General features: G+C 29.2%; 2 protein-coding genes and 1 non-coding gene across 3 annotated transcripts; 2 read left to right on the top strand and 1 right to left on the bottom strand.

Moving 5' to 3' along the window:
- The first annotated feature begins 4,007 nt into the window (after positions 1-4,007).
- Positions 4,008-7,618, top strand: LOC101261915 (protein SYM1-like). The gene is made up of 4 exons (XM_004238051.5): positions 4,008-4,422; positions 5,794-6,022; positions 6,712-6,836; positions 7,294-7,618. The coding sequence occupies exons 1-4, from the start codon at positions 4,078-4,080 to the stop codon at positions 7,372-7,374; spliced, it is 780 nt and encodes a 259-aa protein (XP_004238099.2). The 5' UTR covers positions 4,008-4,077; the 3' UTR covers positions 7,375-7,618.
- Positions 7,619-10,247: 2,629 nt separating this feature from the next.
- LOC112939973 (U6 spliceosomal RNA) lies at positions 10,248-10,352 on the bottom strand. Its single transcript, XR_003246687.1, has one exon. It is a non-coding gene; the product is annotated as a U6 spliceosomal RNA (small nuclear RNA).
- Positions 10,353-13,178: 2,826 nt separating this feature from the next.
- Positions 13,179-14,925, top strand: LOC104647180 (uncharacterized). Its single transcript, XM_010322000.4, has 3 exons — positions 13,179-13,470; positions 14,238-14,287; positions 14,388-14,925. Exons 1-3 carry the CDS (start codon positions 13,374-13,376, stop codon positions 14,583-14,585), a joined length of 345 nt encoding a protein of 114 aa, XP_010320302.1. The 5' UTR covers positions 13,179-13,373; the 3' UTR covers positions 14,586-14,925.
- The last annotated feature ends 2,064 nt before the right edge of the window (positions 14,926-16,989 follow it).

The raw sequence follows: 16,989 nt of genomic DNA, 5'->3' as shown, positions 1-16,989 counted from the left end.
GAAAAATATGAGTGAGAGAATTTCTATTCATATATTTTTTATAGAATTCTTTCGAAATAATTTGAGAATAAAAAGTTAAAGGATTTTTGCTTGATATAATTTGAAGGTTTTTATAATTATATTGATGAAAATGACTTATTTATAGTCTAATAAATTCATCATCAATGTTTTATGTCGTGTCATTATCCAAAATTTATCACAAAATTTATCATATTCTATCAACATATTAGCAGTGGCGGATCCAGGATTTTTAAAAAAGAAATGCTATTGGCAAGTTTCAAACCCTCGCAAGCTTCTTATTGAGGAGGTTTAAACCAGCTCACCCACAACTACTTTTGTTTTATGGATGCTCATTTAAATTATAATAACATATGTATCATAATTTCTATATATATATATATATATATATAAATAAAAAATTCGGAAATCAATGGATGCTCGAGCACCTGCGTCTGGCTTACTGGGTCCACCCCTGCATATTAGTCACTCTTCTATCCAAAACGAATAGTCAAATTTCTAAGTAGAAATATAAATTTCATAAATAAAAATAATAAGCATGAAGTAATAAAATACACTTCAAGACCTAATATCACCGGTGTAAATTAATATAACTGAATAAACTCATCTTGAAAAACTACAACTATATTTGAAAAGTAAGATAAGAAAATATAGATAGAGGGAGTCAGACCCTAAACGCCAATTAGCTCGCTCAAATTCTCGAGAAAGTATCGTCTTAGACTGAAAATCAAAGAGATATAAATAAAGTAATATGAATACATCAACCGATCAAAAAATTATAACTAGTATATAATAGAGAAAATGTTAAAAAATTCTGACAACTTAACAAAACAAATAAATAATTCAAAAATAAATTAACAATAAGCAATTCATTCATATCATCCAATAAATTTTAAAAAGCATAATAAAAATAAATATTTAAAAAATAAACGAAAAAGAAAAATAATAATATGTGATGCAGTATATGATAATGATACACCAGTATACACCTCCTTATACACCTTCTCCACAGTGACATGGTGTGAGGTGGAAGGCGAGGAGTTGCAAGGTTCATATACTTAGTCGAAACTCATTTTTAATCTAATAAAAATGAGATTTTACGTTTATGGACATGTGGATGTCATGGTAAATTCAAGATTTATTTCGACCACTGATAATATAACGAACACCTAACCTTAACCAAAGTTTTATAGAAAAGATTAGAGGTGTCAAAACTGAGCTCAATTATAGCTAATAACCCAACTCTTCCAAAATTTTAAGGGTTGATCTCAAGAATTTGAATTGGGTTCAATATTAACTCATTCAAGTCTTAACCCATTTTAAGAAAATTTTAAATTGAGCCCAATTTAATTTTCAATTTCAACTCATTATAAGACTTTTTATTTGCATTGATGTAATTAGTATTTTAAAATACTTCGTTGGGACTCGCCCTAGGGCGGCAGGACTCTAGCGAAACGCCCCGAGACTCAAGTGTGGGGCTTAGTTCTGTAAAACTTACGCCCTAAGCGCCCGAATCTACGCTCAACGGTCAATGTTCGAGACTTACCTAACAGATTTTACACAAATTATGTATTAAAATATTTAGTTAACATTGTTAACCCTCATCATTCTTGAATAATTGAATGATACATAATAAGTTTTAATCTATAGAGATAAAGAAATTGAGAATAACTCAAATAATAAGTTTTAGTATCATATCTTTTTTATTTGGTAACACAATGAAAGTAATTATATATTATGTAACATTTCTTGTTTAATACGTAACGAAATTTTAGTTTTTCCTTATCAGTGGTCTTCATGTTTTGTCATATGTCAAAATTATTATATTTTTATTTGACTATTTGAAAGTAATTTTTTTTTCATGATAGAGTTATGTTTTTATTATAATACTAGTAAGGCTATTAATTATTTTCTTTTAGACGGGGTGGGTGTAAATCGTATAGTATGATAACTTTTTTTTGTTTTAGGATTTCTCTATCCATTTGTAACTTCTTTTTATAAAAATTTATTTGGTTGAAACTCAAATTATGGATATAAAACTTAAATAATAATATACTAATGTAAAATTATTGAGATTAACACTTTGTTTGGATCTCTGTTACCTATTGTTTCATAATATATTGTATTGTATTATACTCTATTGTATTGTATGGTAGTTACAATGTCACTACATCAAAAATGACCTTAGTAACAATTAATTAGCAATTGCCGCTAAATATGTACTTTTAACGGTAATTAACATTCTTTGTATGTGTCCCAAAAGGCTTTAGAGAGATTGGATCCAATGACACTTAACTAATGCCGATAAAGACTTTAACACTCTTTATTCATGTGTTATTTTATTGCCGCTAAAAGTTGTTTTTGTTGTAATGTGTTTGGCTAGATTGTATTGTTTGTTGTTGTTTAATAACATTTTAGTTGTTTGGTTAGATTGTATTGTACTATATTGTAATTTACAAATTTACTTAAATATCCTTAATTATTCTAGGGTAGGAGATTTAAATAATTAAGGTAAAGGGTAAAATTGTATTTTGAAATATTATGTAAAGATATAATTGAAAAAATAAATTAAGTAATAATGGGAACACACCAAATTGATCATTCCATAAATGAGGGTTCTCATTATTACGTAATAACAAAATTTAACAATATAATATAATATATTTTAAGTAACAATCAAAACAAACATTATCGATATAGTAATAATACAATATGATATAATAGTAACAATAATCCAAACATAGTGTAAGCGAATCAAATTGGATAATCAAGACCCAACTTGATTTTAAACCCATTTCATGAGATCAAAGTAAACTTGGACAAATTGAGACACAACTCAATTTTATTTTTATTTTTTTAATATATATATATATATATTTTTAATATTTTCAATTTTAACTCAACCCGTCCTTTTGTCATCGAAAGAGACTTGATAAAGGAGTAATCATGCACGAAACAAGCCAATAAAAGCCGATTTGTGTGCCCTTTAGCTTTTTGGTCAAAGCTTTTTTTACTTGCATTTGATTAGATCTGCCTCACCACACGTCATTTTCTTATTTATTCATCTTAATTTTTTTTTAGTCGCACTTAATATTTTGCATATGAACGTGGAAAATGAAATCGAAGTTTGAATTAAATATGTTTTGTGGAAATTAATATTCTTAATTTGACGTGCCAAAAAATGGCTGGCAAATGAGTGCCAAAGCATGTTTCCTCAATATTACTCCAATAATCAGATGAGATCTTTTGGAATATAATTGAAAATAGAACACGAGGATTGAGCAAATGAAAAGAAAGTTAAAAGTCAACTAAAAATAAAAAGGACTAATTTGTAATTAATTTGACAAAAAAATAACAAAAATGATCTCCTATGTTTGAGAGTATATCAAAATGACCTTTTAAAGTATGAATTTTGATTCATTAAGTTTGCCAAAAGTTAATATTATCGGTCTTTATCAAATTATATTGAGTCGAAACTCACATTTAGATATATAATTTTATAGAGTATTATGCAGTTTTTTGAGGTATAATTTTCATTATTTTTTCGTGTTTAGTATAAGTTTTTTGTGTTGCATATATTATAATTTGAAGAGATTTTCTTGATATTTTATGATTAACTATATATTTACTGTTACTATTAAATCCAACAAACGATATTAAATTATTAAATACCTTAACATGGACTAAACGTGTTAAACTTTTACTTCTTTTACAAAATCTTCATTAATATATTTCATTTTCTTACCGATTTTGATCATTTTATTTGAATCGAAAGTCTATTAGAAACAACCTCTCTATTTTCATAGGCACTTATATAAAGTTTACGCATTTCTATTTTCAAATCTCACTTGTGAAATTACACCCAACAAAATTAAAGGATCAAAATTGTTCAATGGTTACTTAAAAGGACTATTTTGAGCCTAACCTTGAACATAAGGGTCTAAATTTGATATTCTCCCTTTTCCCGCATCTATAAATCCCCGCCATTTTTGGTTCACAAAATTCACAAACATACAAAAAAAAAAAAATCAAAATCAAAAACAGTAGCGTAAAGTAAAAATGGGGATCGATCATCTTGCTAAATTAGCAAAACGCAGCATAATTCAACAATCAAAGCATCGTTTAATGTTCAATAATTCAATTTCTGAGTCCAATTTTGTTTCTCATTATCAACAATGCAGAGTTTACTCTTCTCGAACTACGAACAGTTCAGCAACTAAAATATCAAAATCCAATTTCCTTTTGATTCCGTTTTCTATTCAAAAATCAAATCCATCTTCACCTTCTGCGAAAACGCGTATTGGATTCTTGGCGTGGTATTTGGGAGCTCTTGAATCTCGTCCGATTATCACGAAATCTATTTCTTCTGCTGTTATATTTGCTGCTGCTGATATTACTTCTCAGGTATTCTCTCGTTTTGCTTAATTATGTGATTTATTGCTTTGTGTTAAAATGAAATTGTTATAGATTTTAGGATAGTAAATCCGGTTTGAACTAAAGTTACTGAACAATGAGTAATTTTTTAGCTCCGCCTCTGATCCAAATAGATGGAAATGATATAGCTGAATAGATGATCCATAATCCAACAGCCCTGTTTGGATGGTTGTTATTATTCGTCGAGAATAATAGTAGAAAAGTATAATTGGGTAAACTTTCTACTAATCCAATATATTAAAGGATTTTTTTGGTAGAGAAGTTACTTAAAAGCTGGTTTGGATTGATAATTCTTTTTTTTAAAAAAGCTTTTAATACAAATAAAATACAAGTCAAATTTAAAATGACTATTATGTCAAAAAAACAAAAAGCAAAGGAGGCCTACTTTTGATTTTTAATATTTTAAAATTCATTAAAAAATTTATTTTGAATTATTTTTAACGTTGTCAAGTACTTCCAAAAGCTAAAATGAATTAAAAGTATATTTGATCAACTTTTAAGTTAATTCAAACATTCTCTTAGTTTGACCGAACCGTGAGTAACCTTCTAACTCGGCCCTTCGTCCAAATATAGAGGAATTGACATAGATGAATAGACACGATGATAAAAATAACTTTTAGCGGCAATAAATAGACATATTAATAAAGAGTGCTAAAGTCTTTAGTCTTTACCGGCATTTGTTAAGTGTCATTATATCTAATGTTTCTGAAGCCTTTAGGGACATATACAAAGAGTGTTAATTGCCGCTAAAAATACATATTTAGCGACAATTGCTAATTAATTGCTTGCTAAAACTCATTTTTGATGTAGTGAGATGATCCCATGGCAGAGATAGAATTTTTACTAATAGGAGTATAGGACTCAAAAATGTTAAGAATTAACTATACAAAGAAGCCATAGGTTCAACATCAACTATATATGCACAAAATATAATTTTAACCTTATACATTTATAATATAATTTTCTGCCGAAGAGGCTTCTGATTATATCTACCTAGCTACGCCCCTGGATGATCCATATACCTTATCACAGCTGTGTGATGCATCTAGTACTCTTTCAATTTGATGGGTTCAATATTTGTGTTATCATAACTTAAGCCTTTGTGCTTTTGCAATTATATGTTTAGAACTTGATATTTAGTTGCAATTTTAGTGATTTTCAGATATATATTTATGATATTGTAAAGAATACTGGGTTTTGTTAACCCTGTGAATCTACTCTGCATCCGTCTCCTTACGTGACCCTAACTAGTCCGGAATTGTGGCATAGTTGTAGTTGTTACTGTTTTGATTTGATCAAATATTTCAAAATTTGAATAATGATGTTGTTTGTATTGGTCAGATGATTGCGATGACACCTTCGGATTCTCTAGATATAATAAGGACTTTGCGAATGGCTGGGTTTGCATTGATGATCTTAGGAACAGCACAACATCAGTGGTTTAACTTTATGGGGAGAGTATTACCAAAGAGAGATGTTGTTTCTACCTTGAAGAAATTGTTGCTAGGGAATTTCGCTTATGGGCCTGTCATTAATTCTGTTTTCTTCTCTTTCAATGCAGCTCTACAAGGTATGCATTCATTTTAACTGTTGTTCAATTAGGTTACTACTTTTCTTGATTAGTATATGGATCATCATCACACCATATGCATTTGATCAAAGCTAGTATACTTCTCTAGAAATCTCTAATAGCGGAAATGTCTCCTAACTATATGGCTATTACTTCTTGTTAATAACTTCTCTTACTGATTTTGATATGTTTTACTTGAGTGTAGGGTCTATCAGAAACAACCTCTCTACCTTCACCAGGTAGGGGTAGGGATGCATACACTTTATCCTTCTTAGACCCCACTTGTGGGATTTACACGGGGTATGTTGCTGTTGTAGTAGTATGGCTACTACATTCATCACGGAACTTTCTGCACCGATACTGTGAGAAATGTATATGGCTATTACTTTCTGTTAATAACTTTACTTAATGAAGTTGAAACAAAACAATAGCCTATGTCGAGACCTTTTCAACTGAGGATAGGCTATTTCTGTTAGAATCTTACTTTCCTTGGCTATACGGTGATCATGGACATTCTATCAGTTAGATGTGATGCTCTCAGAGTAGCTTTTAGGAGTGTTCTGCATTATTTGTTATACGATCATTTGTTGGCTGAACTGATTCTCATGTTGCCCTTGCTTTTGGATTTGTTATCTCATTTCTCTCTACTTGTTCTAATTCGTTCAATCTATTTTGTTTGGGATGTTCAGGTGAGAATGGAGAAGAAATCGTTGCAAGATTGAAACGAGACCTGATCCCAACAATGACTAATGGACTTATGTACTGGCCATTGTGTGATTTCTTGACATATAAAGTAGTCCCTGTCCATTTGCAGGTATTCACATTCCTAGTCTTTGTTTCAATAGAACTTGTACAATATCTATAATGAGATAGTCCAGCACTTCTGTACTCGGACTATTAGCCTTTCTGAAAGGCATAATACATGAAAAAAAACCCACAATTTTTGCCTCAATCGGTAAATAAGCACTCCAACTCACCCCTGATGTATCTCGTGAACACCCAATGCTGACACGACATATAAATTTGAAGGTGTCTATTATAAGTTGGAGAGTTCAGCTGACTTGGACATGAGTTGAGGTGTCTAGACGTGAACTCTCATGAGTTCGAGTGCTTACTTGCCAACTGAAATCAAGTTTGAGTGTTTGTTCATGTATTATGTCTTCCTGAAAAGCTTATTTTTGCCCTGTTTCACTACTTTCAAATTGAGTTAAATGCTCAGTTCAACTCCTCTCATTCTGATCACTAAGAATCTGTTAACGTCTCTTTCGCAGCCATTGGTTAACAGTTCATTTTCATATGTATGGACTATATATTTGACGTACGTTGCAAATTTGAAGAAAGTTTCTGATTAATTTCCACGCCGCGCTATGAATGTATCAATATTCTCTCTGAAGATTGAACCAAAAGAAAGTTAAATCAGTCCGTTGAGTGATCAACAATGTCATTACTGCTGATTAGTCTATACTTGATGATTATGTGAAGAAAAAAAAAACAGTTACATAAAATAAAATGTATTTGAGAATCACGTTGATTTTTATTTGTTAATTTTGTGTATTGGTGAATGAAATTTCTATACATAGCCTCATTTGTCTTTAATTTTTTTGAACAAAAATGGTGATGTTCTTCTTCCATTTTTGAAATATCATGATCGGCCAATGAGAAACTAATAAAGTAATTCAATATGAATACTTGATTTGAATGTTCATTTTTTACAAGAAGAAGCTCCAACTCAACATACTGGCTGAAAATTGAAAATATTAAAATACTTAAATTGATCAATCGAAATGTCAAATTTCAAAATTAAAATGAATATAAATTGTAAGGGAAATTTTTTTGAAATATATTCAAACTTTGACTGAAATTGCTATTACGATATCAAACTTTATGGAGGACCTTTACCTTTAAAATAAAGTTTTAAAAAGTACAGAGGTAAAAATTTCTTCATAAAATTTAGTATCGTAACAATAATTTTGGACCTTTTTTTTCCAAATTATAATTTCTTTAATTCAAATTAAATTTTTTAATAAATTTTAAATTCTAACTTAACCATGGTGTGTCGTTAAAATCACCAAATTGGAGTGACATAATTATTTTCACAAGGCCACAACTAATCATACAACCATGTTGGCCGGTCAATACAATGAGTAGAGTATGGTCCCACGTGGCAAAATAAAGTGTAGAAGCCGGCATCGATACATATATTCCTTATTCCTCAATCACCGGATAATAATTATTGGTTCGATTCATTTTAATTTATGTGATACTATTTGAATTTAAAAATTAACTAATCGTATAGAAAATTGATTTTAGAAATAGTAAAAGTGTAGAGTATTCTCCTTCCATTTTTTCCCCTAACTATTCTCGTTTATGATTAACCACCAAATGGTGGACAAAAGGAAACCTTAAATAATCAACAAACACTATTTTTATTTTTTACAACAAATATCTCTTTGTATCTCTCTTTTCTTGAGAAAAAAGAGAGAAAAGAGATAACTTTTTTTTTCAGGTTGCACATACACAAATTAGGGAAAAGGAAATTCTTTTTTTTTTTGTTAAATTATTGATGGAGTGTTGGGAGAAGATGATGGATCCTATGCGCAAAGCTTGGGGTAGAGTTTCTACACGTATTCGCATTCGTAAAACTGGTTAGTTATGTTATTATTTAATTCAAATCTTGATCACATGATATCGACTTTATCAATTATTCGCGGCTCTCCTCCAACATCGTCTAATTAATTTATCCTATTTCAATTCATCTTCTATTGGGGATATTGAGTCATTTGATATCTTAGAAGCAAATAATAACTCAATGAAATTGATTACTTGAGTTGAAACATAAAGAGGAACGTTATTTGTTGCTTTATTTTCTTTCTATCTTGATATTTTATTGTCATATATTTCTTGCAACTCTTTTCGAATAACTTCTCTTTTGAGTTGATGGTCTATCGAAACAGACTCTCTACCTTTCAAAAGTTAAAGTAACATTTGCATGCATGTTATGTTACTTTTCCTAAACCCCACTTATAAAATAATTATAGATAATTACTTATAGATTTTTTTTACGTGATTGATTAATAAAATATAAATTTATTTGAATAGTGTTGGTATATAGAAATTAAACTCGTAACTTAAACATTTTGAATAACCGTTCTCAAAATTTTTATTTTATAGGACATGTAAAGCTACACCGTGATGTGAGGAAATGTGAATATGAAGATGTTCAAATTTTGTGGAATATGCTGAAAAAGAACGAAAAAGAAGATGCTTCTAAATCTCCTTGTGGACGCAAAAAAAGTTCGATTCTGGGATATTGTTGATTGGGCTAAACGTGCTCCCTTCATTTGTCATAGCGTGTGATCAATCAATATGTTTTTATTGTATTTTTTTAGCTTTCATATCGCAAATATTTGCGTGCTTTTTGCAAGACGAATGAACGTAAAACTTTTTCATACTCTTAGTTTCACTTATTTAAAACGATACTATTAATCATGTAGATGTATGAGAGTTGGTTCTAGTGGAGTACATATAATTTATTGGAGATGAATATGTTGTTTTTCTTAGATATTTTTCTAAACTTGAGTTAGTGATACCTATATTTGTATAGAATGAATTTATAGATGAATTATTCTATCTTCAAGATGTTGTTTCATACAAAATGTTTTGGAAAGTGAAGAACTTGTCTTTAATAAGTAAAAAATATGTATATTTATACGTACCTAAATAAGTATATTTATACGTACAAAATCTTTCTTTTTTGAATTTATTGGACAATGAATAACTTGTCTTTGGTAATAAAATTAAATATATGTAATGCTACATAATTCTGTATATTTGTATATAGTAAATTCATAGATGAATTATCCTATGTTCGAGGCGTTGTTACATATGATAAGCATTTTCTCCTAAAAAATGTTCTTTTCAAATTTTTATGATACCAAACTCGATGAATATCATTTTTAATTTAAAAAATAATTCTGAAACTATAAACTTCAAATTCTTGTTTCAAATTTCATATACACAACGTCCATTTTACGCAAGTTGCTCAATGCACGGTATCATCTCCTCTTTCCATCCATGTATTCTGCCCAATGCCAATTGATCTTAAATCTTTCAATACACAAATTTGTACACCAAAAAACCTTTTTAACACACACACACACATACACTAAAAAAAAAAAACAGGATCATGAAGCAAGTAGAAAAAAGTTACGGATTTGTTTGAAAAAAAAATTTGGACCATTTTTCGATTTGTGTGTGTCATCCTTGTGCAGGGGCCATGCTAATCTTCTCTGTATCGTTCCAATTTTATCGATGTATTTTTGTTGAATTATATAAACTTGGCAAAGCTTCTCTCTGCAGACGATGAGGGAGAAATCACGTATTGAGTTTTTCAACTAACATGGGCCTGGACTTATAAACATAACGGGCTGAGCCTTTTTATATTATTTGATTTTTGCAATTTTGAAAAGGAAACTTTCACATATAGCCACTTAAAAATAATTAATTACTCTCCATAGATATAGTTTTATAGTTACAATTTGTAGCTACATGTTATATAGAGGAGAGAGGCAAGCGAGACTGGAAGAGAGAGGAGAGAGGTGAATTGTATATGTATATTTGTAAGATAATTGTATATTATACATATGTATATATAGCGAGAGAGATTGAAAGAGGGAGGAGAGAGACAACAGAGACCGGGAGAGGGAGGAGAGGCGAGTGAGAGAGCACAGAGAGGGAGGAGAGAGGCGAGCGAGAGAGCACAGAGAGGTGAATTGTATATGTATATAATTGTATATTATACATATGCATTTGTATATATGGCAAGCAAGATTGGGAGAGGCGAGCGAGAGAGGACAGAGAGTGGACGAGAGGTGAACTGTACATGTATATGCGTTAAATAATTGTGTATTATACATATGTATTTGTATATCATGGTGAATTATACATACAAACGTGACTAATCATACAAACTCGAAGTCAGCCCACGTAATTAATATATAATGTTAGTCACGAATGATAATTATAACAAACTATAACTATGATGAGCTATTAAATAGTATAAATTTAGTTAGCCCCATAATTTTTCCATTTTGAAAAGTTAGGCATATCCTGTGCATTTATTTTCATAATCAAACGACAAATAATAATTTTTTTACATTTTATTTTGAAATTATTATCCTTATTTCCGCAACTAAAATAATCATTATCATAAGGAGGTTTTAAGAAGTTACCTACTGGCCGTCAAATACTTTTATTATATTATAAGAATGACTAGAAATTTATTGATATGCCTATTATGGTAGCACGAAAATGAGTAATCTGGTCAGTCATAATAAAAACAATTTATAATAGTTGTAATTGATGAGTTATATCTACTGTTCATTTCTCATTTTTTCTTAAATTGGCCATGCTACCTGCGGCCTCTTATCTAAATTCACATTATATCATGAGAAAACACATTATTAACCTAGGCCTGATAATCCAAAAATCAAATCAAATCGAAGAAAATTATATTAATTCAGATTATTTTCATTATTTCAATTTTTATCAATTTAAAACTTTATATTTATTGATACAACTAGAATAGATATAAAATTTTTACTGTTTAGCTGTTAAATTTTTTCGAGTAAAAACAAAAGAAATATTTAACTAATGTAACGATAAGCCATAAAGTTTTGAGACTGCAAAAGCCTCTCAGCATTCAATTTCACACTGTTTTTTCTCATGCAATTCAAAAACAAAACACAGTAGCAATTACTCCTCTCATTTATTGCCCTCACCCCCTCCAATAGTCCCAGCACTGTGACACATGTTATCTTCACCACTCTTTTTTCAAAAAATAAAATTATTTTTTTATTTTTATATCAATCTTCGTTCATTTTTGTTTGTTCAGAATTTGATACACTCTCTTAAAAAGTAGTAAATAGAAGGATGATTTTACCATATTACCTAGAAAATGTTTTGGGAAACGACTATAGTTAGGAATCAAGTGATCATCTCTTAGTTTTTTTAAATTGGACAAGTAATACCTAGTGGCTAGTTCCCTCTCTTTATGTTAATTTAAAAACAAATTATTATGATATTCCTTCGTTCAACAATTATTATTTATTATGCTAAAAATAATTACCCCCTCTATCTCCCAATTTATATGACATCTTTTATGTTTTGAGAGTCAACAATTTGTGTATGAAAATTTTAATTTTTTTAAAATAAATTTCTATATTTGTAAATTATGTAAAAAGTATTATGAGTCACAATAATTGATAATTCAAAATATTTAAAAGATCTATGAAAAATTACGGTCAAAGATAGACTTGTTTGAATTTTGAAATCCAAAGGTGACTTAAAAAATGGGGCGGAGAGAGTATCCAATACTATTTACGCAATTTTAAAAATCAAAAGAAAATTTATCTCGTGTGTCTATTTTACCCTTGCTATTAAATACTACACTATTTATTGCTCCTTTCGTTCCTTTTTAATTGTCCATTTTTGAATTGGCACACATATTAAGAAAATAATTAATGACGTAGTGAATCTATCATTTTATCCCTATAAATTATGAAGTAGATGAAAAGTTTTATATTTTTCAAAGTAATTAGTCATTTAATTGAGAGAATAATAGATAAAATTGTCATTTCTTGATTTGTCAAAATTGACAAGTAATTAGGGACAACTATAAAAGAAAAAGTGGAAAAATAAAAAGGGACGGAGGAAATATTTAATACATTCTCAAAACATTAAAATTTAATAAAGTCAAATATTATCTCTACTATTTATTATTTCTTAAGGAGGGGGAGGGGGGGTGAGGGTGAAGTCAATAGTGGAAAACTATTGTTGAATAGATGGAGCAATAAGTTAATTGTCTCTTTTCCTTTTAAATTTTAGTTGTCACGTTACGTTTATCGAAAGTCAATTTAATTAACTTTTAAAGTTAAATTAGATTATATTAATTTAATATTTTAAAATAAAATTTAAATATTCAAAAGCGATACGAATTATACTATATATTACAATTTTATTATTAATGATTAAAAATACATTTGAAATGCTAGTTAATCATCTTATCATTAAATTCTTAAAAGAAAATCGTGACAAGTGAAAACGAACGAAAGAAATTATTATATATACATATATAGGCTTGCAACATGGGCTATATAACACTTTCTTCTTCTTATCTCGACGGATTTTCTGGTCTCTTATTTATTTTTTTATATAATCCGAAAATAAGGTGAAAAAAGGCGGCTTCATAACACTTTTTTTTTCTTCAAATAATGGGCTGATTATATTGTACTTGTCGATTTGTTTTTTCTATAAATTAATTTTTCTCAGCATTTTGTTATACTCACACATTATGAAGACTACTTTTGTTTTGCTCTTGTTGTTGACAATGGCAGTTTTGGTTTGCTCTATTTCTTATGACAATGGAGGCACCTCAACGAATACTCTTGGTAAATATTTTTATCAAATTTTAGCATATGATTTACAATATTTTTGAAATTATTTTTGATTTTGTAAAAGTGTTATAACAAAAGTCTACATATGTGGTTTGAGCTAGGTTTTGAGATGTGAATTAGAAATAAGACCTAATTTTATTTGGTATTAATATTGTCCATGCATTGGGCGTGAATTTTTTATAAGGCTGAAACTAGCTTTTTGAGTATGAATTAAGCTAGATCGAATCTCACAAACCATTTATTTTCTATTGAATCAGCTCACCTCAAATCAATTCATTGAGAAAATGCATGATGAAAAAATCAATTTTTCACTGAAATAGTGGTATACTTTCTAATATTCCCATATGAAAACCATTATCATAATTTTTTTTTTTAGGGAAAGTGCATAAGTACTCCTAATCTATGCTCGAAATTTCACTTATATTATATTAAGATCATATTACCCAACACTTATTTTACAAATAATTTTTTATCTTCTTTCGGTCTACATGGCAACTATATAATTTGAAGCTTGGCCTAGAAGATAGTGTCACATATGTGTAGAAAATTATTTATAAAATAAGTTTAAAGTAATAGAACCTTTATATAGTATAAGTATGTTTTAAAATTTCAAACATAAATTGAGAGATATTTATGCATTTTTCCTTCTTTTTACACCGAGTCAATCAAAATATCAGTTTAAATAACTGCTGATCGTGGGAAAATAGTGATTAATTAATAGTGCGTTGATTAAGTAGCCTTCTATTATAATTGAATCACAGGAATGGAGGATAATGAATTGACAGTGATTATCAAAAACAGAAAGCTACAGGTACTTGCACTTTGAATTGTTACATTGGTTTTGACGAAACTTGTCAATTACACAACTAAACTATGCAAGAGTCGTATTACTCTGAACGTAAAATTTGCAGGGCAATGTCAATGAAGCAAGAAGGATCGATGATGCAGGGAAGATAAATCTAGAAGATTACCGTCCGATAGATCCAGCTCCAAGCTCAAAAGCTTCAGTAAGACCAGGGCCTATACAACATGGGACTCCTCTAATGCCTTATATTCCTAAGCAGCCTTCACCTCCTCCTCCTCGCTCCAACCCCGTGGGGTTTCCATAGGCATGATCCGTTCTCACGGATCATTGCCCAGGGTGATAAGACGAGGTGTAGCACGGTCTGATCAGCACATCTCATATTCTAATGTTAAAAACTAGAAGAATGTAATAACTTTAAAAGAATAATGTGTGTTTTATTTGCTTTTCTTGTAAAATTTAATTTGAGCCTTCGTGTTTAGAGGTTCGTATTTGTACCTTATCTAGGTGGTATGTATAACGCATTTGCTTAAAATACAAAGTTGATTCCATCGATGAGTATACTCTCTATGTGATTGTGTAATGATATTTGACTAGACCTTGAACTTGGGGAAAATTCATAAATACACTTTTTATGTTTTTTCTTATTTTCAATATTTTCTTACATTTCTAAAAGCTTCTAAAATTCCTTATTTCTTTAATGTATCCGAGCCGACATTCAATGTACGTGAGCTACATATTATGTATTCGGTTTTATTTTATAATATATCTGAGCTAGTTTTTAATGTATCCGAGCTACATAGTATGTTTCTGAGCTAGTTTTAATGTATCCGAGCTACATATTATGTACTCGATTTATGTTATAATGTATCCGAGCTTCATATTATGTATTTAGTTTGTGTTACTGTTTAAGGAATTAATGTAATTATAAACTAAAGAGGAATAAATTGTATTTTCATATTAAAATGATGTAATTCCTAAAATTAATCCTCAAAATAATGTACTCGTCAAATTCCAAAATTTGATAATAGTATTTTTTTTTTGGGTATGTTGAAATTCTATTTTATTTTTAATATGTTTTATTGAGGGAATTTTGTTTTGTAACCGTCCGACATTTAACAAACTCGAGAGTGACAATGTCAATTTATTTGGTTTCTTGTCAATTGGGCTGAGCCCATTGCCATTTGTTTCGTCAAAATGTTCACACCTACATAATTTGGAAGTACAAATAACATTTAAATTTTGATTTAAATATATTTTCAAATATTTTTAAATATATCGTGTTTGAAATTAAATTTGACAAACGCGTAACTTCAAAATAAAATATATGTAGATTGAAATTTAGCCATATTGTCAATTGTTATAATGTTGACTCTGGCTGGTACTTGCTTGCAAGTTAATTCCACTTGTGAGTTTGCATAACTTAGCCACTATTATAACAATATAATGCAACCAAATATTTAAAAGGTAATTGCATCAAATAAAATATTTAAAGAACATATTTTCTATCATGTGAAATACACTCCCCAAAAATATATATGGCTTTTTTAATTGTACTTTGTTATTTATACGTCACCATTTTTAATATATAATGACATATATAATTTTCACCCATTTTTTCCCTTTTCAAATACACCTTAGATAGTCACTAGATACCAATAATAGGGAAGTTTTTTTCTATATTAAAAGGCGTCTTATGTATTTCTTAAAAATTTAAGTTATAGTTTAGAGCGTATTTATGAAACATAATTACAATTACTATCCTGCAAAAGAGTTGTATCGAACGGATATCAAGAAAAGAATTATATTCAACGGAAATATGCATATATTAGACAAGTATTAGCCAATTGAGAACACAAGAAAGAATCGTATAGGTATATATTGCGCCTACTAGTTCGCATGTGTTGATGCGTGTATTTTCTATTTGCTATAAAACTTAAAATATAACTATGTATCGTTCTGTTTACCAGCCTAGAACCTTTGACTTAGTAGTTAGAAGTAGGAAAAACTCTTCAACCAGTCAATCAATATGACAAAAAAAGCCGATTATATTTCGTAATTTCTTAAAATTATAGCTGCATACCATAACTACCGTCTAAATATTCTCCAAATCGTAATTTTTTCCGAACACTTAATTTTTTTAAAGAAACATTTTTGCACACACCAAAAAGTAGTTTTAAAAAAGAGTCCAAATGTCACTTTAAGTTATTAGTTAAATAGCCTAATGGCCCCATGAAGTTACTTAAAATTATGTGGGTCACCAGTACTTGAGATTATTATTTGGGTATAAGTAGTGAAGTTTCATTATTTTAATATCATCCAACAATTATAATAGACTCCAGAAGTGAAAGTTAAGTCATAACTCTTTCTCTAACTACCATTATTTCCTAATATTAATATGACTTAACTGATCAAGGTATTAACTGGTGGACCTAATTATAATCATTATAATCATTAACACTAAATGCACCTTTGGACCAAGATTGTTGATTTTTGTTGTCCCAATTTTAGGAAAAAATGTTTACTGTATTAAACTATAATATATACAAGATAATATACAAAACATACCTTTTTTTTTAAAAAAAAAAAAAACAAAACATAATTACAAGCTTACTCTTATACGGCCCACATTGTACACAACTCATTCAAAATTTCATATTATAAAATTTATATTTTAAGAAATTCCTAAATATTGATCTTTTGAGTGATGA

The sequence above is a fragment of the Solanum lycopersicum genome, chromosome 4 (assembly GCF_036512215.1).
Source record: "Solanum lycopersicum chromosome 4, SLM_r2.1".
In the NCBI taxonomy this organism is placed as follows: Eukaryota; Viridiplantae; Streptophyta; class Magnoliopsida; order Solanales; family Solanaceae; genus Solanum; species Solanum lycopersicum.
This window is presented reverse-complemented; position numbering and strand designations above follow the sequence as displayed.